This window comes from Phacochoerus africanus, chromosome 3, assembly GCF_016906955.1.
Source record: "Phacochoerus africanus isolate WHEZ1 chromosome 3, ROS_Pafr_v1, whole genome shotgun sequence".
Classification (NCBI taxonomy): domain Eukaryota; kingdom Metazoa; phylum Chordata; class Mammalia; order Artiodactyla; family Suidae; genus Phacochoerus; species Phacochoerus africanus.
The window spans coordinates 30022660-30049262 of NC_062546.1; the positions used below are offsets into that span (position 1 = coordinate 30022660).

Consider the following 26603-nt stretch of genomic DNA (forward strand, 5'->3'; position numbering starts at 1 on the left):
ATGGCAGAAGTAGAACAAAACCATGTCCCAAGTACAGGTTTAGTGACTGTCCCCGCTGCCTTGAAAAGAACACTCCCCACCCCACCCCCCAGTCTGGAACCAAACTAACATTTGATTCCAGGTGACATCTGCTTTAACCCATTCTGGTGCACGGACGTCCATACACTCTGCATTTACATGACCTCATTGGACGGTGCCCCCACTTGGTGAGTCGAGAAGGGTGGGCATACATCCCGCTGGTCATCAGACAAGGCTTTGAGGTTCAGTGATGGCCCAGGACCCAGCCAGCATCGGAGCTGACTGCTTCCAACCCCAAATCATATACCCCAACAAGTGAGCCATGATGAGCCTCTCCCACCCCTCGTGCTGGTGGCGACCACCAGCCTGTGTGGCTGGTGAGAAAGAACCAGGCAGTTTCTGCTCTGGGTTCTCCCGAGACATTTCGTTGACCCCCACGGCATGTCACAGCATCATTTCTAGAAAAGTTACTTCAGGAAAAGCATGACATCATTTCCTAAACCCCATAATCCAGGAAGTTCATCTTTAAAAAAAAAAAGTCATAAAAAGCAAACTCTGACTTTCTTTCTTATCTCCCCTCTTCTCCCCAAGCTGGTCTTGCACAAGCAGGATGACCATCCATTGGGTGACAAGTATGTCGTAAGTGAAACGTTTACAGGCAGTACAGGAATGACCTGGTGCCTCGCCCACTTCATTAGAATTCTAATTGGGGTGTGTAGGAGAGGCTTCTATAAATGGTAAGGAGATCCCAGTAGCCCGTCACCCCACACCATCCGTGCCATTCCGGGACGAGCCCAGAGAGGAGGCAGAGGAAGGCGAAACATGTCTGGTGAGTGCATGGCATCTTCGTTGCCAGTCCCTGCTGGGCGCCCAGGCCCTGGGCCATCTGAGAGGCCACAGGGTCCAGCTCAGGACAGCTGCCTTGGGGGCTCTGAAGGCTAGAGCTTGGTACTTTAGGGTTCTCTTTGGAGGCGCCTCTTTTTCAGCAGCTACTTAGTCCCTCTAGTGTGGTCCCAAAGGGAGAGCACCTTTGCGATGGAGTCTTGATTATTGGGCAGGGTCTTCCGTGCAGCAGGAGGTCATGTTCCCTTAGGCAGATGGACGAGCTTTGCCTGTTCAGCTCAGCTGGCCCCGACTCCCTATGCCTCTCAATACAGTTTGCCAGCTGTCAGTAATATAGCCAAAGAAAAGCACATCTCAGAGCTAGCAGGGAGGGAGGGAGTGACAGCGTGTAAATTGATTTAAAAGAAGCCATCAGCACTGGAACGCTGCTAAGTAAACCACACGTCCGGAAACACGCGGGCAGGCTCTTTGAAAGCCACTTGATGAGCTGAAATCTCCAGAAGCAGAAAGAGCAGGTGTGCGGAGGAACAGGGAAGGGGTGAAGAAGAAAAAGACCCGCTGGGGAGCGCGTGTTCTCTGGCTCTGGTTAGACGCCCCTGCTAAGCGGCAGGCTAATTATGGCCTGTCGTGGGTGCTCAGCCTAGTGGGTTGGCAGCAACGCCAAACCCAAACAAGGTGTGAGTCAAACCAGTAAAATATTGTGAATGGCAGTTAGGGCCCCGCGAAGGTTTGCCCAAGCAATTGCTGAGCACAACGCAAAAGGCAAATGCTGGTGGTTTCAAAGCAAAGCGCAGGACGGGTGGCAGCAAAAATGGGACCATCCTTGGTCCCCCCCACTTCCTCCTGTGAACATGCAGGGCTGCTGGGTTGCTAGGAAGAGGGGCTTTGCACCCTGTAGACTTTAGCAAGGGGATGTCAGCTGTCACGCAGGCCATCTCCCTCCCTCTGGAGGGTCCCACAGAAAGTGGATAGCAGAGCCCAGACCAGGGTCCAGCGGCACCCTTTCCTCTGCGTCCTGCTACCAGAGCTGAGCTCATCCATGAGTGAGTAACATCTGTGACACAGGAAAGCAGCACAGAACCTGGTGTCTCCTTGGAACTGTTACCTGCTTCTACGGCTGAGCCTCGGCTCCCCGTTCAAGATGAAGGGCTTGACAGAGAGAGGCTTTCAGGCTCCTCCTAGTACTGACTGCTCTCTGGCCATGAAAAGAAGCCCAGGACAGAGGGTGACGGGCTCAGCAGGGGCTCACGCCTGGGGCAAGTGCACCCACGGCAGCCACCCGCTGGGAGCCCTGCGTGACACCCTAAGGGGCCCAGGGTGTCAGTACCTGTGACTCACAGAGACACCGAGCTCTCTGATCGCAACTTATACATCATTCAGGTCACAGCTAAGGTCACAGCAGAATGTGGACAATGGTCAGTTCAGAGAAAATCAATTTTTAAAAAGTCAGAGGAGGAGTTCCTGACGTGGCTCAGCGGTAAGGAACACTACTAGTATCCATGAGGACGCAGGTTCGATCCCTGGCCTCATTCAGTGGGTTAAGGATCCAGCATTGCCGTGAGCTGCGGGGTAGGTCACAGACACAGCTTGGATCCCGCATTGCCGTGGCTGTGGTGTAGGCCGGCAGCTGCGGCTCCGATTCGACCCCTAGCCTCAGAACTTCATATGCCACTGGTGTGGCCCTAAAGAGCAAAAAAATGAAAAAATAAATACAAAAATAAAAAGGCAGAAGACAGACAGGGGAATGCCATCACTCCTTTGAAGTTGTTGCACCTGCAGCTCTTAGCCGGTCCTGGTCACTCGGCTGGGCAGTGCTCAGTAAACACACCCTGGATGAATGAGTTCGCTTACTGGACCCCCAGACGAGGAGGCAGGAAGCGCAGTGGGAGTGCAGCGGTCAGCAAGGTGGGGTCTGTGCCCTCGGTGGGCTCACAGCCTGCCCATACTTGCTGCCACCAGTTCACAGGCAAGTGGCCTGCCAGGTGGATTGTCATCAGGCTGCATTACAAATCCATCAAGTGCTGGGGGCCCTGAGCAGGAGATGAGTCTTGGCCACAGTTGGGGATGGAGGAGACCTCGGAACCCGGTGGAACGTGGTGTGGACAATGAGTTGGACTTGGGCAGAAGTCGTTTGGGGTGTGGTTTGTTCTGAGCAGAAGGAACGAGGAGAGAAATGTGGGTGGATGGGCACCTGTGACCCAGGGACTCTCAGGGTGACAGATGTGCTGGTCTGAGTTCCCAGTCTGAGGTTTTTGTTGGAATCAATGGGGTTCAGCTATTCTGCCTGCTGGTGGAGACGGCAGGGAGTGGGGATGGTGATGGTCAGGGGAGGCCTGGTGGCGTTTTGCACAGAGTGGGCCAGCATCCTCTGCCTGCTGCCCCCGGAAGCCAGAGCCTGCCATGGACAGGGATGCCGGCTGTGGACACAGACATTGGGCCCAATATGGACAGGTAGCATTATTCCAGCCTCAAAGCCTCTCGGAGGCCCTGGTCAGAGGTGCAGTCCTCAGGATTCAAACCTGGATGCATACATATGACTCAGTCATCTCACTCCTGGAAATTTATCCAGAGAAGTGAAAACCAATGTTCAAAATCTGTATGTAAATATCATGGCAGCTTTATTCATAAGAGCCCACAAATTGAAAAAAAAAAAAAAAAAAGCCTCCAGTGGGTGAGTTTTTAAATCAACTATAGTACATCCATGTGGTACCAGGAACAAACTGTTATACACACCACGGGATGCAATTGAAAGGAACAAAATATTGATATGTGAAACAACCTGGTTGAACTGCTAGGCAATGATGGTGAGTGAAAAATGCCAATCCAAAAAGATCCCGTGTTGTATGCTTCCACTTACATCACATTTTTGCAAGGACAGAATTTTAGACACGGAAAAGAGCTTGAGTGGCTGTAAGGGGAGTAGAGGTGGGAGGGAAATGGTGTGGCTATAAAAGGGCAAGAAGAGGAATCCCAGAGGTGATGGATTCTCAGTGTCCTGATTGTTTCAATCCCAGTATCCTCGTGGCGATGTTGTACTATAGTCTTTACAAGGTTTGACCATGAGGGTATCTGGGTAAAGGGTGCATGAGATTTTTTTTTTTTTTTTTTTTAAGGGCTGTACCCACAGCATATGGAGGTTCCCAGGCTAGGAGTCCAATCAGAGCTGTAGCCACCAGCCTATACCACAGCCACAGCAATGCAGGATCCCAGCCGCGTCTGCCACCTACACCACAGCTCACGGCAACACCCGATCCTTAACCCAGTGATTGAGGCCAGGGATCGAACCCGCAACCTCATGGTTCCTAGTCAGACTCATTCTTCTGTGCCATGATGGGAACTCCCAAGGGTATGTGAGATCTCAAAAAAAAAAAAAAAACAGACACAGCAGACCTCTGCCTGCGGGAAAAATCTCTCTCTTGGGGACTATCACTATCTCTGTGTCCTGATGGGATGGAGAGCATTCTCCCAACAACTTTGCTTCTGGGCATAGCTCCTGTGGCCTCTGCCCCACATGCAGGGGACCCTGGCCATCCTGGGCTGTGCGCCTGCACAGAGCACTTTCCCTTGGAGCTGGAACACCTGCAGCTCTGCCTCCGTTTCCAACCACCGAGCCCCCCGGCCCCGAGCTTGTGTCTGGGCTGCTCTGTTTACCACACATAACTTCTCGGCTGGGCCTCCACCTGGCTGGGCCACACTCCACAGATGGGGCAATTGCTCCTCCCCAGGGCCCACATGCCGGCCTGGGGCGTGAGCTAAAGTCAGGAAACGCTTTCCCTTGTGGCTTAGGAGTGGAGGGAACGGGCCCAGGTCTCCGGTTGGGGCTGCAAGGGGTTCAGAAGCCGTCTGCTTCCTCTCTCTCAGCCCATCTTCCCCCTTTGTAACCAGGAGACTGATTGCTCCGGGGGCCTCCCTCCCAGAGCAGCCGTGTGGCTTGGAGAGATAATTCGCATCAAAAAACTTCGTTTAAAAAAAAAAAAAAAAAAGGAACTTTGCTAAGTGTAAACGCCACGTAGGCTGGAGGTGGTGATTCTGTCCAGGCTCCGTATTAGAATCACTAGGAGAGTTTAATGGGAAAAAAAAAGCAACACTGTCCCCAAGGACATGCTGATTTCTTGGCCGGCCACGGGGCTCAGGCTAACGCCACCTCCAGGTGATCCTCGCGCGAGCCCGAGTCTCAGAGATTCTAACCTCTCTCTGGAGGTGGAGGGGACCGAGGAATCCTTCTTCCTTCCTCTCCTTTCATGCTGACCGTGTAATGTCGAGGCAGGGAGGAGGCTGTGGGCAGCCCTTTCTGGCAGCTCCTGGAACTGCGCCCGGGTCGCTGCCGCCACCACCAACCTAGGCTGCCTGCAGGGTGGCAGCATGGAGTCGCATGTGGCCAGGCAACGCTGGCTTCCAGTCCGGGCTTGGGCCAGGCTCTGCCTGAGCTTGTGATATTCAACAAGTGATGTCACCTGACTGGACGGTCCAACCCCTCCTCCGTGAAATGGGAATGACCTCATTGGGGGTTGATGTGTGTAACCACGAAAGGCCATGGGCCGGCAAAAAGCTCAGCATTGAGTCTGCACCCCTGAGGTCCTCAAAGGCAGCCCGTAGAAAAGCTCAAACCCTCCTGTAGCCTGTGTTGCTGGTGGCATTTGTACCCTTCCCAGGTTCTAGTGGGGGATACAGGCGGGATCCTACCAGCAGCCCTTCAAGGAAGGATGCTCTTCTATAGAGATGCTGAGACCCTGCCCAAGGCTGCTCAAACCACCAGTCTCATGCCCCTTCATCCCAGGAGCCCCACCAGCACCTCACTCAATGGCCCAGGGAACCCCCATCTTCCCGGCCGGGCTGCCAAGACATTGTAATGCTCATGCTGCCCCCAGGGCTTGAAAATGCCTGAATGTGGGGGAAAGGTGAAGGGACGTGTTGCCAGCGAGAGAGAAAAAGAGGAATGGTGAGGGCTAAAAGGAAATCAGCCATGCTCCTGGAGCCAGTGGGGGCTCAGCCAGGACCCAGAGACGTCCCGGTGCCCCAAGACTCACAGCCCCTCAGTGACCAGGATCTAAGACCTGGTTTCTGGGCCAAGTTCTGCTTCTAAACTACCCTGTGACCTCAGCTGATGGCTTCCCCTTTCCCAGGGCTCGGGTTTCTTACCTATCCTATGGGCATATTGGATTATATCACTGTTTTTCAAGCTACAAGTTGACACCAATTAGCAAGTGGTGAAATCAGTTTTGTGGACTGGGACCAGAAAATTTTTTTAAAAGAAGGTCGAAAATATCAGTTCATTGTACATGGTAAGGGTTAGGATTGATTTGTGAAACTTTGCATTGGTGACAGACCTATGTGTGTAAGCAATGTATAAAATGTATTTTTTAATGCGGTCTCTAACAAAAAGCTTGAAGGCATTTAGTTGGAGTTCCCGCTGTGGCAAGATAGGATCAGCGGCATTTTGGGAGTGCTGGGATGTAGGTTCGATCCCATGTCTGGCACAGAGGGTTAAGTATCCATTGTTGCTGAAGCTGTGGCTTAGCTTGCAGCTGCAGCTTGGATCTGATCACTGGCCTGGGAACTCCACATGCCTCAGGGTGGCCAAAAAAACGGGAAAACAAAGGACACTTGGCTAGAAGATTTTTAATACATCTATCAGCCCTAATTAACTCTGGAAATCTGTAAGATTAAAAATATATATATTTGTGGAGTTCCCGCTGTGGTGCAGTGGAAACGAATCTGACTAGGAACCATGAGGTTGCCGGTTTGATCCCTGGCCTTGCTCAGTGGGTTAAGGATCTGGCATTGTGGTGTAGGTTGTAGATTCGGCTTGGATCCTGAGTTTCTGTGTCTGTGGCTGAAAGCCATAGCTCTGATTTGACACCTAGCCTGGGAACTCCCGTATGCTGTGGGTTCAGCCCTAAAAAGCCAAAAAAAAAAAAAAAAAAAAACCCTTTGTCTAGAGAAGATACCCAGACTCAGAGAATAGGGTCTGGGCAGCCAGGGGAGAGGCAGCCCCAGAGTATCACCTTGTCGGGACAGGCACCTGCCAGCAGCTCCCTGTGGTCCTCCCAGGAGCAGGAGGTGAAAACCCGAGTCCCACACCTGCAACCACATCATCCTCCTTGTCTGCTGCAGGTGACTCGATTTCAAAGCCAGCTGATCAGGATGGAGCCTGGTGACTAGAGAGCCCCCCTTCACAGTCTGGAGCCTGTTCTTTACTTCTTTTTTCTCTTTTTTTTCCCCTTTACTTTAGGGCCGCACCCGAGGCATATGGAGGTTCCCAGGCTAGGGGTCCAATTGGAGCTGTAGCTGCCGGCCTACATCACAACCACAGCAACTCGGGATCTGAGCCGTGTCTGCCACCTACACCACAGCTCATGGCAACGCCAGATCCTTAACCCACTGAGTAAGGCCAGGAATCAAATCCAAATCCTCATGGATCCTACTCAGGTTTCTTAACTGCTGAGCTACAAAGGGAACTCCCTGTTCTGTACTTCTTATGTTACCCCTGCCAAAGGAGGACCACAGAATAAGAGAGGGGTCACATTATCAATTATATGTAATTAGGTTTGACTCTGAATGACAGTGAACCCCAAATAGCAATGGCTCAGAGATATAAACAAGACAGAAATTTACATCTTCCTTACACAATGTAGGTAGTTCTGGTGGGTAGGGCAGCTACACCTGCCCCCAGGGCTCTGTGAGGCCCCCACTCTGCGGTCCCAAGGGCATGCGTGGTCTAGAGCTGTGTCCACATTGCATCTAGCCCCTGGGCACCAAGTGGAGGAAGAGAGAAGTAAGGCTAAGGGCGTTTGCCAACTGTTTTGAAAAAGAGGTTTTCTTGGGAGAATTGAAAACAGGTATTCAAACAAATACTTGCAAATGAACATTCATAAGCAGTATTGTTCACAAGAGCCAAAAGGTAGAAACAACCCAAATGTCCCTCAATTGATGAAAGAATGAATGGAATACGGTATATCAATACATGATATATTAGTGGAATATTATTCAGCCATAAAAAAGCCATTAAAAAAGTAAAGAACTACTGATAAATGCTACCACAAGGAGGAAACTTGAAAAGATCATGCCAGGTGAAAAACCAGATTCAAAGACTACATATATGTGTGATTCCATTGATATAAAATGGCCAGAATAGGCAAATGTGTGGGAACAGAATGTTGATAAGTGGTTGCCAGGAGCTGCAGTTAAGAGGGCCTAGGGAGTGACTGCTAGTGGGTAAGGGGTTTCTTTTGAGTCCAATGAAAAAGTTCTGGAACTAGATAGTGGTGAGGGTTGCACAGTATTGTCAGTATACTAAATGCCACTGAATTATATGCTTTAAAATGGTTTAAATGGTGAATTTTACCTCAAATTTTTAAAAAAGAAGTTTCCTAGAAGTTAATACATGTAATTTATACCTACAAGTCATTGACCAGAACTCAATTCACAGGACCCCCAGCTGCAGGGAAGCCTGGAAAATGTGAACCCCATTAATATAGGGGATTTCATTACCAAGAAAGAAGAGGAAGTGAATATTGGGATAGACACTGAGCAGTCACTACTGCTTCAGGGCTGCTGGTGTCCCTGATACTCTCAGGAAAAAGAAATTGGGGAAATTGCCACCGGCCTGACAGTGGACTTAAGCAATGACTAAAAGAGGTGGCGTGGGATTGGAGGATGAGCACTGGAGTGAGAGTCCAGAGATATCCCTGTGCTCACAGCCAGAAAAGGATGTGGGGAGATGCTGGGTCTCTAAGGCTGAAATTCTTCTCCTTATGATGCTTTTCAAGAGTCTGTGTTTGATAAGTCAGTTTTGGGGGTGAAGCCACTCTCCTTTCATCCCTGCCCTTCATCCAGGCACGTGCAGAAAACAGCCCCAGGGATCATTAAACATCTGTGATGTTGTGAACTCGGGTGCTTGGGCACCACCCCAGCCCCTGCCCTTTCCTTTCCAGAACACACTCTGGCAGAGGGGACTGTGATTAGTGCTAGGTGAAGGGGTGGTGGGTGAGTGAACAAAAGTCCCTGGATAATCCAGAGACAGAATCATCAGATCCTCGATTTGGGGCTGGCCGAGCCAATCCTAGGGTTTAGCCATGGGGCAAGGACTGAGGGAAGCAGCCAGCATAAGGGGAAAGGGGCTTTGTGAGCATGCGCTCCACCTGCCGTTCCCTTCGGGGACAAAAGTTTGCTCCCTTTCTTCTCCCCTCCCACACAGAATGCCCCTCCAAGCACCTTTTCTCCTTCTGGGTGCTCACCCTCCTCTGTGTCAGGATGCAAATGCCAAAAGGGTAGGCGATGCACAGGGAGGACTTATCACGCTGGTGCCTTCTGGACTGAAGGCACCCTGGTCCCCCTTCCACGTGGAGCACAGGAGACCATGGCAACAGGTATAACAGGTCAGCCTTCTGGCTCTGCTGATCCCTAGGTATGATAAAGAAGACATTTATGTCTTTGACTGTCAGTTTCCATCTTCTGCAAGGATTTCATCAATGATATGTGCAAGGTGCTCTGTTTACTGTTAACAGCAGTTGACCAACAGGAGATGGATGACAAAAGTGAGTCCTGCTTTTCCTCACCCTCCTGCTCAGAGAAACCTTGCATGTCCCAGGGCACCCCGGCAAGAAGCAAGACTCCTTCGTGCCGGTACCCAGGCTTAGAGAGGCAGAGAAGAGATCCCAGGATCTCACCTACTGCCTGAAAAGGGCCCTTCATCTCCTTTCAGTGTCTCTGCAGCCAAGGCATCCTGCAGCTCAGGCTTTCCATTGTCATCTTCCCTACAGACAAGCCACTGGGTTCTGGGATGAAAGGGAGACACCTCTATTCATTTTTTTCTTTTCATAGTTAGAATTACTTTATTTTAAGCCTACTTACATAGGCTTAAAAGCAAACCTGACTACATATATTTTTGCATGTTGATTCGTCTTTTTTCCATGCAAATCCCTTTAAAAATGCTATTTATTTATTTATTTATTTATTTGGCTGCACCCTTGACATATGGAAGTTCCCGGGCCAGGGATCAAATCTTGAGCCACAGCTGTGGCAATGCTGGATTCTTAACCCACTGCACCACACCAGGAACTTGCAAATCCCTTTTTAAAAATTGCAGTATTGTTGATTCATGATATTACATTAGTTTCAAATGTATAATATAGTGATTCAATATTTTTCTAGATTATACTCCATTTAAAGTTATTGTAAAATATTGGCCGCATTTCCTGTGCTGTACAGCCTATTCTTGTAACTTACTCACTTTATACACAGAAGTTTTTACCTCTTAATCCTCTACCCCTATCTGGCCCTTCCCTTGCCCCACCAGTAACCACTAATTTGTTCTAAGTCTGTTTCTATTTTTTAAAATATTAACTCATTCGTTTCATTTTTTTTTTTTGTCTTTTTGCCATTTCTTGGGCCACTCCTGCGGCATATGGAGATTCCCAGGCTAGGGGTCGAATCAGAGCTGCAGCCACCGGCCTACGCCAGAGCCACCGCAACGCGGGATCCGAGCCACATCTGCGACCTACACCACAGCTCACAGCAATGCCGGATCCTTAACCCACTGAGCGAGGCCAGGGATCAAACCCACATCCTCATGGTTCCTAGTCAGTTTCATTAACCACTGAGCCACGACGGGAACTCCCTGAAAGTGGTTCTTGCTTGCATCTCCTAGACACCTTTTTGGGGGGAGATTGGATTTATGTCATCCTATCATTCATTCTGACTTGTGTTGTATTATGCACCACTGAAGCTCTTTGAGGATTAAAACTTCTTTTCATACATTTTCACACCCCCAGCATTGTGCTTTCTATAGTGTCCTACAAATAACAGGTACTCGCTCTATGTTTACCGAATGAAGAGCCCGTAGTCACCTTTCCTTATGGACTAAATTTTGAGCTGTAGCCATGATGGTCACTCCATGAAATTAGTTTTATGCTCATTTGTTCACTTGTTCCCTTATTTGTTTATCTAATTGTTCTAATACAGTCAAGCAGGAGTTCCCATCATGGCTCAGTGGAAATGAATCTGACTAGCATCCATGAGGACACAGGTTCAATCCACGGCCTTGCTCAGTGGGTTAAGGATCTGGCATTGCCATGGACTGTGGTGTAGGTTGCAGATGCAGCTGAGATCTCCCAGTGCTGTGGCTGTGGCATAGGCCATAGCTTCAGCTCCGATTCCACTGCTAGCCTAGGGACCTCCATATGCCGCAGGTGTGGCCCTAAAAAGACAAAAAAAAAAAAAATACACTCAAGCAAAGTGCTAGGCATCAGAATCTAAAGATCAAGAGGGCACATTCTGAGGACGAGAGACAGACACATCCAAACAGGTCTTGCACCTGGTGCTGGGATGGGCCACCCCACCCCCATCATAGCCGTGACCCCATCGTAAAGACAGAGACCAGTTCCTTTGCAGAAGAGTGGGTGCAGGAACATCTCAGACGTAATTCAAAGGAATCAAATAGCTCAACAGATTTAAATTGGCTAAACACCTCACATCTCATGGTTTTTCTCATAATCCTTCTCACTCATCCCCCTCATCTCCACAAGCAGGGGACAGATTAGAGGGTGGATTTTGAGCTGATTGTCCTCAGGGTCTTTTATTAAAATTTTTTTAATTAAAGTATAGTTGATTTACAATGTTCCTTCAATTTCTGTTGTACAGCAAGATGACCCAGTCATGCATATATGTACTTTCTTTTCTTTTTTTTCATGCTATCTTCCATCATGTTCTAACCCAAGAAATTGGATATAGTTCCCTGTGCTGTACAGCAGGACTCCATTGCTTATCCTTTCTAAATGTAATAGTTTGCATCCCCCAACCCCAAACTCCCCATCCATCCCACTCCCTCTCCTTCTCCCCCAACCCCCTGCAAACACAAATCTGCTCTCCATGTTCCCAATCTATTTCTGTTTTGTAGATAGGATCATTTGTGCCATATTTTAGATTCCACATATAAGTGATATTGTATGGTATTTGTCGTTCTCTCTCTGACTTACTTCATTTAGGATGAGAATCATTAGTTGCATCCATATTGCTACAGATGGCATTATTTTGTCCTTTTTATGGCTGAGTAGTATTCCATTGTATGTGTGTATATATATATATACCATATCTTCCAGAGATATCAGAGCCTTAGACCACACTTGCCAGCGAGCCTTTGAAAGAACCTTCAGGCCTAGAAATGCTTCTTGGAGTCACGGTCTCCTGCCAGCATCAGAGGCCCAGGCCAACACTGAGGTGTTGCACATACAAAGTATTGATGACACGGGGAAACCTTTGCCAGGTTTTGGAGTGACGGGAGGCATCTGGTGTCTGGCAAGACACAAAGGGAAAAAGCAAGGAAGCCAAACCAGGATGGTTGATTTAGGAGAAGCAGCTTCCACGCCATTTTACATGAGCCCCATCCACAAAGGAATAAGGATAAAACGGACGGGACAGGGGTGCTCTGGTTGTTTGGTTCTCCTGGCAGTTTTGGGGGGAAGCCACTTCCTTGAAGGCTGAGTGACAGCTGGCCAGGTGGAGGGGGACATTGGAACAGTGTGTGCAGAGGTTCAGCTGCCTGAAAAGGCAGAATGGGAACAGCTTGTGAAGTGGTTGTTACACTTGGTCAAGGTCATTTTGTATGTGTGTGTGTCTTTGCAGGGCCACACTTGCAGCATAAGGAGGTTCCCAGGCTAGGGGTCCAATTGGAGCTGTAGCCACCCGCCTACACCACAGCCACAGCAACACCAGATCGGAGCCGAGTCTTCAAACTACACCACAGCTCATAGCAACACTGGATCCTTAACCCACTAAGCGAGACCAGGGATCAAACCTGCGTCCTCGTGGATATTAGTCAGATTCATGACCACTGAGCCACGATGGGAGCTCCCCAGTTCTTTATATTTTCATGCGATTCTTCCCAGGAGATGCTTCCCTGGAGAGCCCTGTCCAAAAGCTGTCTCGTTGGTAACTGACACCTTTTCCCCCATACCACTGTCCCCTGCCTCCCAGGACCTCAAGTCCTCTTTTCTGTCTCATAGCTTTCAAACTCCAGAATATCGACTGGCAGACAGCCTCCAACCGGCAGGCACATCACACAGACAGGTTCTACAGCAAGGAGCTCATCTTGCGGAGAGGCCAGCTCTTCAAGTTCTCATTGACCCTGAACCAAAGTCTTGGCTCTAGAGATGGTCTCACCTTCACCGTCTCCACAGGTACCTGCTCACAGCTCCCCCCCGACCCCAACATACATTTGCGTAGACTTTGAGGTGGTGCCCCCTAGTGGTGTGACACTGGTGGTCTTTGGGTCACCGGGCTCGGGGCTCTAACCCAGCTCGATCATTGACTTGGTGTGAGCTTGGGCAAGTTTCTGCCTATCTCTGAGCCTGAGCATCAGAGTCTTCCCCTCCATGGTCTCTCCAGCTGCTTCCAGCTCCGTAACACGATGCTTCCTTGTAGGATGCCTCCCAAAGGGCCCCTGCAGTTATGTTGGAATCTGATGTCTCCCCACCCTCTGGCCAACACTACTTGGCTTCCATTGTCCTCTGTCTTCTTTTACAGGGCCTTCCCCCTCAGAGTCGGCCAAGACGAAGGCTGTGTTTCCACTCTCCAATGAGACAAGAAGCAGCGGCTGGCACGCACAACTTCTGTCCAGAAGGGACAACGTTCTGGCCATCTCCATCTTCAGTCCAGCCAGTGCGCCCATCGGAAGATACGAGCTGAGCATTCGGATCTCCTCCCAGGGCAAGGACTCTACTCTGAAACTTGGGACATTCATACTGCTCTTCAACCCCTGGTCGCAAGGTAGGCACCCAGACACCCCCACTCCTGGCCATCAGCTAAGCGAAGTTCATGGAATGGAGATGGGGGAATGGTTTTCATGGGCTGAAGTTTGACTGTGGGATATGGACAGAGCACAGAGTTAGATGTCAGAAACCACAGGTTTGCATCCGAGCTCCTCTGCTTAACCAGCCACGTAAGGCAGTCACTTTCCCCTTCTGAGACTCCGATTCTTCACCATTAAATGGAGACCCTGCTATTTCTGGGTCAGGGATCTCATGAGCTTTTGCAAACTGTATAGCATGTTGTAATGACCACAGTACAATTCTGCAGCATGGAGATAGCTTCTGCAAAGAAGCAAGCGTTTCATCCCTGGGGGTCTCGTTTTCAGATTCTCAGGTCACCCTAGCTTCTTTTTCAAGCTCATGGTTCACACAATATGAGTTGGAAACATTACAGCCTAAGACTTCACTCCTCTGTGGAAGTTGGGGAAAGGGTTGCAGGTATAGCTTGCTCCAGCTTCCAGGCCAGTACTCAGGAGCGAGAGGAGGACCAGTCTCTATAGTCCTCTACAGGATTCTAATCCCCGATACCTGCTTTTTGTGTCAAATAGCCGATGTTGTCTTTATGAATAACCAAGCTGAGAGAGAGGAGTATGTTCAGGAAGACGCCGGCATCATCTTTGTGGGAAGCACAAATCGAATTGTCATGATTGGCTGGAACTACGGACAGGTAAAAGGGTCATAAAGGCTGAGAGTAATATCCCTACCACCCAAGAAGCTCAGCAGCTGGCTCCACAGATAAATGCGGGTTCCCAGATCTGTCCATTTGCCTTCCTTCTAGTCATCCAACCATTCCGAGGACACTTATTGAAAACCTACTATGTGCCAGGCCTCAAGCTATACCTGATGGATAGGGGGGATGGATAAGGTGAATTCCCTGTCTTTGAGGAGGTCACACTCTGGTGGGAAAAACAGACACATAACTAAAGTGATGCAATGAATTGTTGATGCCATGATACACCAATGAGGATAAGGCCCAGTAGACACTTGGGACAATAATGTGGCTTCTGCTACTCATTCCACAGAAGAATGTGGTAAAGCTTCCTTGGTGTGTGCATTCAGCCTTTCACAGGCTCCTCATTACTAGGACATATATGAGTCCAGAGTTCCCGGGTTGGCTCAGCCTGAAAAAAACCATCAGGGATTCCATCTACCTTTTCTTTTTCCTGCAGAAAAGTGAAGACTTTACCATGAAGTACCTTGGGTGGAGTGCCCTGGATGCCCAGGAGGGGGTGGGCAGGTGCAGGCTTTGCCCATCTCAGACCCCATCCCGTAGTCAGCCAGGGCACATCTGCTATATATTTTTTATGCTGGGTTTTGTATGCTGGGCTCTGTGTCAAAGTTCCTTGGAAAGAAAAAAAAAAAAGCAAGAAAAAGGAGTGTGGCAGGGGAGGGTAAGAGCATAGAAAGCACCCAGGGGCAGAAGGGAAGCTATTTTTGTTGTCGTTGCTGTTTTTGGCCAGGCCTGCCACCTGCAGAAGTTCCAGGGCCAGGGATCAAATCTGCGGCACAGCAACCACCCAAGCCATAGCAGTGGCAAGCTGAGATCCTTACCCCACTGAGCCATCAGGGAACTCCCAGGAGGGAGGCTATTTTTGAAGGCATGATCTGAGCAAGACTCTCTTAGGAAGGAACTTTTCAACAAAAACCTGAAGGAGGAAAGGGAGCTGGACAGATATTTTAGGGAAAAACATTGAAGGTAGAAGGAACAGCACATGCAAAGACCCTAAGGCAAGAAAGAGCCTGGCCTCCATTTGAGAAGCAGTGACAAAAATATGTCTTACTTTGTGAAAGCAGCTTCAAATTCTGATTTTAGTGGATATTTTTATCCTTAGTTCCCTCAAAAGTCTAAATAATATGCTCAAGGTCAATGTCAGAGCTAGATGGGAACTTTGAGATGAGCTCAGCCTGATTCCCTGTTATAAAGATGGAGAAATTGCAGTTCCCGCCATGGTGCAGTGGGTTAAGAATCCAACTGCAGGAGTTGCCATCGTGGCTCAGTGGTTAACAAATCCGACTAGGAACCATAAGGTTGCAGGTTCGATCCCTGGCCTCACTCAGTGGGTTGAGGATCTGGCATTGCCATGAGCTGTGGTGTAGGTCGCAGACATGGCTTGGATCCCACGCTGCTATGGCTGTGGTATAGGTGGGTTAGACCCCTATCCTGGGAACATCCATATGCCGTGGGTGCAGCCCTAGAAAAAAACCAAAAAAAAAAAGAAGAAGAATCTGACTGCCGTATATATAGGCCATACATTTTTAAAAGTTAAAACGTTTTTGAAAATTTTTAAATTAAAAAAAAAAGAGGCCAGACAGACTCACTCTCAAGTTCATAACAGCGAGGGCGTCCCGTCCACTTTAGGGGCCTCAGCACAGGGGCTTGCTGTGAGCGCTCTGGATGAGTTTTCAGGGTTAAAGGTCAGGTGGGGTGGCTGCTCCTCAGAATCTCTCAGTTCTGGAGGCCACGGAGTGGAAGGACGTGGGCGGCGCCCCTGGTTCTCGCCGGCAGAGCTCCCGAACCCTTCATTAACTGACCCCGCTTGTCTTGTCTTTGTCGCCTCTTGAACAGTTTGAAGAAGGCATTCTGAACATCTGCCTCTCAATCCTGGATAACAGTCTGAATTTCCGCCGTGACCCTGCCACCGATGTGGCCCGCAGGAATGACCCCACATATGTTGGCCGCGTGCTGAGTGCCATGGTGAGTGACGAGAAAACCACCATAAATAGTTGTTAGTGTATAACAAACCCAGCCGTGGGGTAGGCACAACCTCTCGTCTTATTACTTGAGGTCTCACAAAATACAGTTGTTGGGAATTCCTCGGCGGCACAGCAGGTTATGGAGCCGGCGTTGCCACTGCTGTGGCGCAGGTTCGATCCCTGGCCTGGGAACTTCTGCATGCTGTGGGCACAGCTAAAAAAAAAAAAAAATACATTTGGTGGCTATCACTAGCCCCATTTCACATACATAGAGTATGACACGCCTCCAAGTTAAAGAACTTGTCTGAGACACTCAGTAAGGACGTGGCAGAGGGAGAACTGGAACCAGGCTGTCTGGCTCCAAAGCCCTTTTGTGAGACCTCCCTCCGATGACACTGGATTTGATATTTGGGTGGCTGGAAGGGTGCAGTGCTAAGACTTTGCTCCATCCCTGGGGCTCCTGGGCCAGGGGTAGTTTCCGGAGCAAGCCTGCAGTGTGGACCTCCTGTGCTTTGACTCATCCCCTCCACAGCACAGTGTCAGCGGGGAGGGCAGAGGCCAACATGGTTGTTGTCTAGATGGGGAGACCAAAGCCAGGGAGCTGACATGATGCGCTCACAGCCACAGTCTGGGAGTCTGGCCAGAACAAGGCTCCACCTGCCTGCCCGTGGCCTCTTTCACTCACCCACTCCCTCCACGTGAGAACCTGTGTCCGCCTCCCCAAGCCCGCATGGACGTGCACACACGCAGGCACGCACACAGCCACAGACACACAGCCACACACAGAAGCGGGATGCTGGAGAAATTACTGTTCTGTACTCAGTGTGTGGAAAAGGCCTCCATCAGAAAGTATCCAAACAAAGGATAACCTCTCAAAAGTTAAAATTAAAAAGCTAGAAGTCGGAGCGTTCTTGACCTTTAACCATCTGAAACTAAATACTGAGAAACATCTTTTTTTTTTTTTCTTTTCTTTTCTGGCTCTGCCTACCGCAGGCAGACATTCCCAGGCCAGGGACTAAACCTGGGCCATACCAGTGACAATGCCAGATCATTAATCTGCTGTGCCATCAGGGAACTCCCTCGGAAGCATCTTTACTTTTTTTTTTTTTTTTTTGTCCTTTAGGGCTGTACCTGCAGCATATGGAGGTTCCCAGACTAGGGGTCCATTTGGAGCTGTAGCTGCCAGCCTATGCCACAGCCACAGCAACGTGGGATCTGAGCCGTGTCTGCAACCCACACCACAGCTCACAGCAACGCCAGATCCTTAACCCACTGAGCAAGGCCAGGGATCGAACCCGCACCCTCATGGATGCTAGCCGGGTTTGTTAACCACTGAGCCACAATGGGAACTCTTTTTTTTTTTTTTTTCATAATTAATGGACTAGGAATTTCCAGTCTCTACTTTTGAATCGGAGAACATCCAAACTAACGAGGGAGTTATATGATTAGAAATTTGAACAACCTTCCAACTGTGTGATGGATTCCTGGGTGTAATCAGAGAGGGCTTTCTCTTGGAGAAGAGTCTTAAGCTGAACCAAACAGGGCAGGTGTGGGGAGGCCCAGGGAATGTTGGAGGCGCTGGGGAGATGGCGGGAACCAGGACTGAGAGGGAGTGGGGCCTGGGCTGGACCTTGAAAATCAAGTGGCCTGGGATAGGTGCAACTGAAGCCCAGGCCAAGGTTAAGGGAAGCTGGCATTCAAGGTGACTTGGGCAGCTAAGGCTCCTCAGCAGGAGAGGGTGGGGGAGGCCCCCGGCTCCAGCAGCAGCTGACTCACTGGGCCCTCCAGACAAAGCACTTGATCTCAGAGCCAGGCTCCTCACTGTGCCTCCCTTCTCCCTCCCCACCCCTCCTGGCTGGGCTGGGCCTTGAGCTAATTATGGCCTGTATGGGGCTTTGAAAGGCTCTGCTTTCAGTCAGAGATGATCCTGCTGATTCCCACGGTGGAGGCTGGCACCCCTGCGACTCAGGAGATGCAGGTGGGCCATGTAATCTTCAGTCTGGAGGGAGCTCCATCTTGCCTGATGTTGTGATCACAGCCGCGGCCACCCTGGAGGGGGTGCGGGGCCCACCCACTACATGGAGCGGGGAGGAGCCCTGGAGGCTGGGTGAGCCTGTCCTGGGCAAGGATCCTTCAATTTCCAAACTGGGCGTTCTCACAGGCCATGCAGCTTGGGGTCCCCCAGCGAGAGGGAGCCGTTTGAACTGCACGGTTGGGATAAAGGCTAGTCAAAGTTTCATAAACTCTGCAAACTTGGTTGCTGGAAGAGAGCTGAGGGCAGACTTGTTTCTAAGTTTACCTGTATTGCAATGTGAAGAACTAAGGCCCAGGAGTTCTCACTGTGGCACAGTGGGTTAAAGATCAGACTGCAGCTGCTCAGGTTGCTGCAGAGGTGCGGGTTCGATCCCACTCTGGAGCAGTGGATTAAAGGATCCAACATTGCCACAGCTGCAGTGTAGGTCACAGCTACAGTTCCAATTCAGTCCATGGCCTGGGAAATTCCATACGCCACGTGGGTGTGGCCATAAAATTTAAAAAAAAAACTGAGTCCGAGGGTGGTGAATGGACTTTCCTGCCATCACCCAGCTGCCAAGTGGCCAGGCTGGGCTTGAGACTAGAGTTTTCTCCCTCTTTCTCTTTTAATTTTTTATTATGGAAAAATTCAGACCGTCACAAAAGTAGAGGAAAAAGCAAAATGAATTCCTATGTACCCATCACTGGTTTCAGCAATTATCCGTTCACTCGAGGCCAGTCTTGTTTCATCTCTGTCCCTTCCTCCACAGATGATTGGATAAATCCCAGGCATTACATTATTTTATCCGTAAATATTTCAGTATGAGTCTCTAAAACATAATGGAACTCAGTCTCTTGATTCCTAGTCCAGTGCTCTTTCCACACTGCATCAGTGTTGTGTTACTTACACAAGAATCAGGCCTGAGGTTGAGTGAATGGCATCAATGAATGGAAAGCCAACAGTCCATCTTTATTCTTTCCAAGAAGAAGTTAGTTGCTAAAGTTCTAACATGACCCTTTTAGAAGACCAGGAGAGATTCACACCATGAACCCCCAGGCCAGGCGTTGGCAGCAGCCCGTGAGTTCTGGCCAGAAATTGTCTGCAGGTGGTTTTCTGTCCCTTTCTCGCCATTGACAAGCTGGAGCCTCAGTCGTCCCTGTGAGTGGGGGAAATGATACACAAATTAGGGGCAATCAAACATGGCCTGATAGGGAAAGCACTTTTAAATGCATAAACTGCTTAATAGCCCTGAGGATCATTAGCACAATTATCACCCAAATCACCCAGGAAGACACAGAAAATCCGCTTGACAGAGGCTCCCTGACTTCCTTCCTTAGCTCCCTAGCTTGTCCCCTAACTCTGCATGTCCCTCTCCATGCTGATTCCTTTGGGGTTTTCTTCCTGCCCAGATCAATGGCAACGATGACAGTGGTGTGGTTTCTGGGAACTGGAGCGGTAACTACGCGGGTGGCCTGGACCCCAGAAGCTGGAACGGCAGTGTGGAGATCCTTAAGGAGTGGCAGAGATCTGGCTTCAGGCCCGTCCGATACGGCCAGTGCTGGGTCTTCGCGGGGGTCCTCAACACAGGTATTCCGTGTGTGAGGTGCCTTTGCTGGGTGGCTGGCTAGCAGTGGGCTGCCCTGAGGTGCCACCCGCACGGCACCCCGAGTCCTCAGACTGCCCCTGACTTGCAGTGCTGCGGTGCTTTGGGATTCCTTCCCGAGTGATCACCAACTTCAACTCGGCTCATGACACAGACCAAAACCTCAGCGTGGACGTGTACTACGACGCCAGGGGACGGCCCTTGGACAAAGGCAGTGACAGCGTATGGTGAGTGTCTGAGCTTTCCGAGCATCACATCTGAGCGGCTTCCCCCCAGCTCTCCCCAGCCCCGTGAGTCACCCCCAAACAGGAGTGGGGAGGCAAATAACATGTCAACACACGGTCGGGAATGGAAATGGCATCACTTCTTGGGCTTTTGGCTAAGGTCAAGTGTAGAATGGAAACGCCGAATCTAGCAAGAATTTAGCAAGCCCCAAAACAACTCTTCTCAGAGTTCTGCAGATTCTGTTGGTTCACTTTATCTCCTAGAGCTGGATAAAGGTTCTGGTACCAGAGAAAGATAAATGTTTTCTGGGCTCTGGGAAACCACCCTGAATTTAGAGCGCCCATTCGACTATATGCTACTTTAGAAGATAAACATTAAAACTATTGCTTTTCTAGTAATAAATACACATGTATGTCATTTCAGGCCACCCATATGACTTTTGGGCTTTCTTAAAGAAAAGCGACACATTCTCTCTTATGCATATATGCTTTCTATGTATCTTGGATGGTAGAATAAAATATTAGCTTATTCTAGATTCCCACTGAAAATAAGAAGCTTTGTAGGTAATTGGGCATATTTCTAACCATAAATATACCATGTGCACACACAGAGGTGTGTAATGTGTAATAGCTTCCACCTGGAAGTAGGTTATCTGTAACTTAGAGACACATCGATAATTTTGTCCAGCTGTTATAGATATGTAACATAGATATCATTACAGCTGTTTAAAGTTACACCATATGCCAAGTTATTACCAGATATCGATGTGTGTATACAGATACAGACATAATTATTTTCAGTACTATATATATATAAGTACTGTATATATATATATATATATATATAAAGTACTTCACACATATGTCAGTAATCCATTGTTTTAATCCATTTTAAAGGATACACGGAGTTCCCGTCATGGCTCAGTGGTTAACAAATCCGACTAGGAACCGTGAGGTTGCGGGTTCGATCCCTGCCCCTGCTCAGTGGGTTAAGGATCTGGCATTGCTGTGAGCTGTAGTGTAGGTTGCAGATGCGGCTCGGATCCCGCGTTGCTGTGGCTGTGGCGTAGACCGGCAGCTACGGCTCCGATTGGACCCCTAGCCTGGGAATCTCCATATGTCAAGGGAGCAGCCCTAGAAAAGGCAAAAAGACAATAAATAAATAAATAAAAAGATACACGCACATACAATCACTCACATGCACAGACATGCACGTACATGGCTAGATAACTGATAACAGATGCCAGATGTTCAACTTTGAGGTAGTCTATATCTACAAAAAACTTTATTAGTTGTTATTCCCAGAATAAGTAAATCCAACTTTACTGAAATGTGCATAGGATACCTAGTAGAATAAAGTCAAAGAATATTCCAATTAACAGAGAAAGCTGTTAAATAAACCACAGCCCTGCATCAGCAGTGGCATTAAGTACTGTAAGTACTGAAAGTACTGTAAGCATCCCCTCCCCTCTGAAGGAAGGGAGGCAAAATGTAATTCACCCAAGGTCACATGGATTCTAGGGTTTAATGGGGGAGAGAAAGCTTATTTTAGGATGTTCCTTCTTAATCTGCGCATACGCAGCACTCTTTCTCGTGACACTACTATTTACAGTGGGGTTTTCTTTCCCAGCTTCTCATAAATGAATGTCTTTTCCTCTCCCTGGATTTTTCCTTGGTCGTTACATCCAGAATCCCATTGCGCTCTGTTCTGATCGTTGCAGGCAGTGCCATTCCTGACCTTGGTTTTCTTCACAAAAGGAGATGCTTGGTCCAACAAGATGACTGATTTGGGGAAGGGGATGGTCCCTTTTGGTGTCATCCTTCTGTGAGCATCCTGCACACTAGGCACGGTGGAGAGACCAGAAAGCTTAAGACTCAGTCCCTCCACCGAGAGCATCTCTGGTGCTGTTAGGGGACAGGAAGCGGGGAGGCCATGAGTAGAGGCTCTTGGTTGACGTGGGATGGTGTGCAGTACACCAGGTGTGTGATTCAGATGGTCAGCACGGCGGGATCTCTGGCAGAAAGCCATCAAGGGAGACTTTCCGGGAGCAGGAAGGTGGGGCCTTGAAGCTGAATTGGGGATTAGAACTGAGATCTCTTGGTCACTGGTTCAGGCCACCACCCACACTAGCTTCATAAATCATTCCAAATATGTGACCGTGGGGCAAGTATGGGCCCCTGGACCATTCCAGGGTGTCTCCGTTGTCATTTCTATTGGCCTCGTTGCAGGGTGTCAGGCCCTAAAGTTCCAATCTCTCTTGGGAGTCTCATCACCCCTCATCCTACCCCACCCCAGTCTGTTCTGAGCCCTTCTCAGAAAGCAGTGGGAGCTGAGGGACCCTCCCCACTCCACCCCTACCAGCCAGATGGCGTGAGGGCAGGGTCTCCTGAGCCCTGGTTCCAGCCCCACTACCATCTGGCTCTAGAACGCGCAGTAAGCCATCTCATCTTTCCGGTCCCCATCAGTGAAACACAAAAGCTGGCCTGGTGCTAGATGTTCACCCAAGACTCTTTAATTTTTTTGATTCTCTGCAGCTGTGGCTCACCCCACTTTTTGTGTGAGAGCTCCCCCTCCCAAGGGAGCTATCTCATCCCATTGACATGGTTCCCATCTGGCAGGGAGGCATTTTCTGCCTGGAGAGCAATTACTAACTTGTTATTAAACGGCCAGGTTTGGGTTTGGACAGAAATCCTTCGATCAGAATCTTTGTATGTTGCAAAGGTTAAAAGCGTTTCGAACCTTGTCTAGATTTGCCTAAAGTTATAGAACGTAAGCATCAAGTGAGATTAAGCATCTGGAAGTGTTTATTGATAATAACAGCAACAGCAAATACTTTTGCTGAGCAACTGTTGTGTGCCAGATACTGTTCTTAGTGCTTGCATTGTACTCGTCAGAAGCAATGGTGGGATGGCCAGGGAGTTTGGGGTTGGTAGATGCAAACTATTACATTTAGAATGATTAAGCAATGAGGTCCTATAGAAAGCACTGGGAACTATATCCAGTCTCTTGGGATAGACCACGGTGGACGATAGTATGAGAAAAAAAGAATGTATATGTATGTATGACTGGATGACTATTCTGTACTGAAGAATTTGGCACAACACTGTAAATCAACTATATTTCAATAAAGACAGTTACATGAAAAAAAACAAAACAAAAAAAGTAGGCACAATTATGGTCACCCCCATTTGACAGTCGAAGAAACTGAGACACAGACTCATTCATCCAAGGGTAGATAGCAAGAAAATGGCAGAGCTGGGATCTGAACCCAGGCAGCTTTGTAAACCATGAAGCCCCAGAGATGTCAAGGAGTGTTCTCCTTCCTCTTGACCAATGTTTGAGAAATCTGACAGCTTACCTTGAGATTTTTCCAGAGAGGGGTGGCTGGCCACCAACCAGGAGGAGAAGCTGGGTTCTTAGGTCCGCATTTAGGCAGCAAATGCCACTTCTCTCGAAGACCAGGCACCGTCTCAGGGGCTCAGAGACATGATTCGCCCAAAGTCAAACTGAATTTGCATCCAAACAGGGGGTGGACACAGGTCTTTGTCAAAAGGACTCTCCCAAGTCAAAAAACATTTGGACTGCAAGGGGTTTTAGAAAGAGACCTGCTCATTTCATAAATGAGAAAACAGAGACCCAGAGAGAAGTGGAGGCAAACAGCTGGTGATGTGTGGGTCCTCTGAGTAAGTGTCTAACTTTACAGAAGTTCCTTAACTTGTTTGTACCTCAATTTCCCGACTGTAAAATGAAGGGCTAGGGCAGGGGACCTCAATAGCTTCTTCCAGATCTTTCTTTTATGCATATTACAGCATCCGGGGGCTACATTATCTTCTAAGCCATTCTGCTCAGGCCAGTGGTTTGACTTAAAAGGCACAAGGCTCTGAAGTTTTCACTGGTCAGGACAAGTGACAAGTGAAAGGACAATTTGGGGGGAAGCTTCTTTAATATGGTTCCCTTCTGTGTCACTATAAAGGAGGGTTCAGAATCCCCGCTGTGGCTCAGCAGGTGAAGGACCTGACATTGTCTCTGTGAGGATGCAAGTTAGATCTCTGGCCTCACTCAGTGGAGAAAGGATCCAGCATTGCCATAAGCTGCAGCATAGGTGGCAGATGCAGCTCGGATCTGGGGTTGCCACAGCTGTGGCATAGGCCTGCAACTGCCGCTTGGATTCCATCCCTGGCCTGGGAACTTCCATCTGCCGCAGGTGTGGCTGTAAAAAGAATAAATAAATAAAGGGAGTCTCTGAGGTCTGCAACCAAATGGTTTGGACCCGTTTGGCCAAGGTTATTTTTATTTGTTTATTTTTGGCTGTGCCTGCAGCCCTAGGACATTCCCAGACCAGGGGTCAAATCCAAGCCACAGCCATGACACCACCAAATCCTCAACCTCCAGGCTACCAGGGAATTCCAAAGGTATCTTTATCTTGACATTTCTGGCTTGCTTTCTTATTTCATTTGATTTGAGTCTCCAGTCTCCCGTCACAGATCTGACTCTATTACAGGCTTCATAGCGCCCCAAGGTGGAAGGCAGGGGGAGACTGCCCAGGCCTGGGGTCAGGGAGGCGGAGTTGGTCAGAACCCACAGCCTGCCCGAGCCCTGGCTCCTGAGGCAAACTCTCCATGACCTCCAACCTCCACTAATACTTAGCCAGCCCCCACCGTCACTGGAGCCACTTGCTCAGACCCACAGAAAGGAAACCAAGGCTGCCAGAGAAGCTCCCAAGGTCCAGCATGATTCAATTCAGCGAGCATGATGTGTGTACTGTGTGCCAGACCCTGCACTGGACACCAGGCTCCAGGAGTGAGATGCTAGTGGGAATCACAGATGCCCAAGAACCTGGGTGACTATGGAGCCGACGTCAAGGCTCTAAATCACGTGCAAGATTCAGAGACAGCCCAGAGCTAAGACTGGCCCTCTCCGAGCATGTTAGGAAAAGATTTGTGGAAGGAGGTAGTGTCTGAACTGCATTTGGAAGGACAAATAGGCTTTTCCCAGGGGAAGGGGCAGGGATTTGGGGTCGCTTTCGAGAGAGGGTTCCCTGACCCTGCGAATCCCAAGGTAGGCGTGATTCAGTTGCTATCTCTAGGGACAGCAGTTTATAAACTTCGGCATTTAGAATCGATTTGAGTGGAGGGAGACAGGCACATCATTTAATAAATGCCCTAAGTCTGTGCTTTTTCTAAGTTCTACTCCTGAAACCCTCAAGACAGCCCAAAGTTGGGAGGTGGGACAGAGCGTGGCCCCCAAGCAGAAACAAACCAGAGGGTCCCTGATGGCGCCCTGGGGCATTTGAGAGGCACTCAGCTCCCAAGAAAGCACGAGCAAAGTGCTGGCTTCCAAATGAGGGAGTGAGCAGGATGTACTTGTCACCTGTGTAGCCTTAAATTCCTGCCTTACAAACAAGTTTTTTTTCTTTTTTTTAAACCAACATGCCCTTCTCCTAGGGTTCTCTGCTAGGAACAGAGTGAACATAAAACTTGGTTTTCTTCCTGCTTTCGCATCTTCTCTTGCCCCTTTCACTCTTCTGGGATCATCTTCCCACAGTGCTGCTTTCTAGATGAATTCTATAGCTGTAGCTCTGATTCGACCCCTAGCCTGGGAACCTCCATATGCCATGCGTGCAGCCCTAAAAAAATTTTTTTTCATTTTAGAAAATGAAAACATTGCAGAAATAAATAATGTAAAGCTTAGTTCATATGCACCAAAATCTGTCTATATGCATAACATATACACCAAGCCATTCTCTAAACTGTGGTTATCTAAGATAATAGAATTATGGAGGACTAACTTTCCCTGCTTTTTTATGTATAATTTTCTAAATCCAAATAGGTTCATCATATTAGTATGTATTTTTATAAGCTTATACATATACTCACTATTTTATAAACTGTTTCTCATACTTGGTGATACAACTTAGACATCTTTCCATGGTAGTGCTAGATTGATTTTGCTCATTCTTTTGGACAGCTGCATGATATTCTGTTGCATGGCTGTGCCACAATTTATCCAACAAGTTCCTCATTGATAAACTTGTCCTCCATTATTTTGCTATTACAAACCATGCTTCAGTGAACATCTTTCCATATATAGCTATGGGCACTGTGAGGTTTTTTTTAACAGGAGAAATCCCTAGAAGTGGAACTACTGACTCAGTGAGTATGTAGATTTTTAAAGGTTTTTCATACTCATTGCCCCATTGCCATACCAGCTTAAACTCCCACCAGTGGTGTATGACAGTGCTTGTTTTCCTACACCTGAAAATGAGTATCACACAACAATGTATATCATCCTCTGCTTTCATCTTTGTCAGTCTAAGAGGCATAATGATAGTTATTTGTCATTTTAATTGTCTTTTAATGATGGTGAGGTTATGTGTTCCATGATCATTTGTATTGCTTAT

General features: G+C 48.7%; 1 protein-coding gene across 1 annotated transcript in view; it reads left to right on the plus strand.

Annotated features, from left to right (window-relative positions):
• Positions 1-694: 694 nt before the first annotated feature.
• The window catches only part of TGM3 (transglutaminase 3), a 41592-nt gene continuing 15683 nt past the window's right edge, over positions 695-26603 (plus strand). Inside the window, exons 1-7 of the mRNA XM_047771454.1 lie at positions 695-847; positions 12864-13037; positions 13384-13626; positions 14216-14334; positions 16234-16362; positions 19785-19962; positions 20070-20205. Of these exons, the coding sequence (XP_047627410.1) occupies positions 841-847; positions 12864-13037; positions 13384-13626; positions 14216-14334; positions 16234-16362; positions 19785-19962; positions 20070-20205 (986 nt within the window). The 5' untranslated portion in view covers positions 695-840. The remainder of the gene's footprint in view (positions 848-12863; positions 13038-13383; positions 13627-14215; positions 14335-16233; positions 16363-19784; positions 19963-20069; positions 20206-26603) is intronic.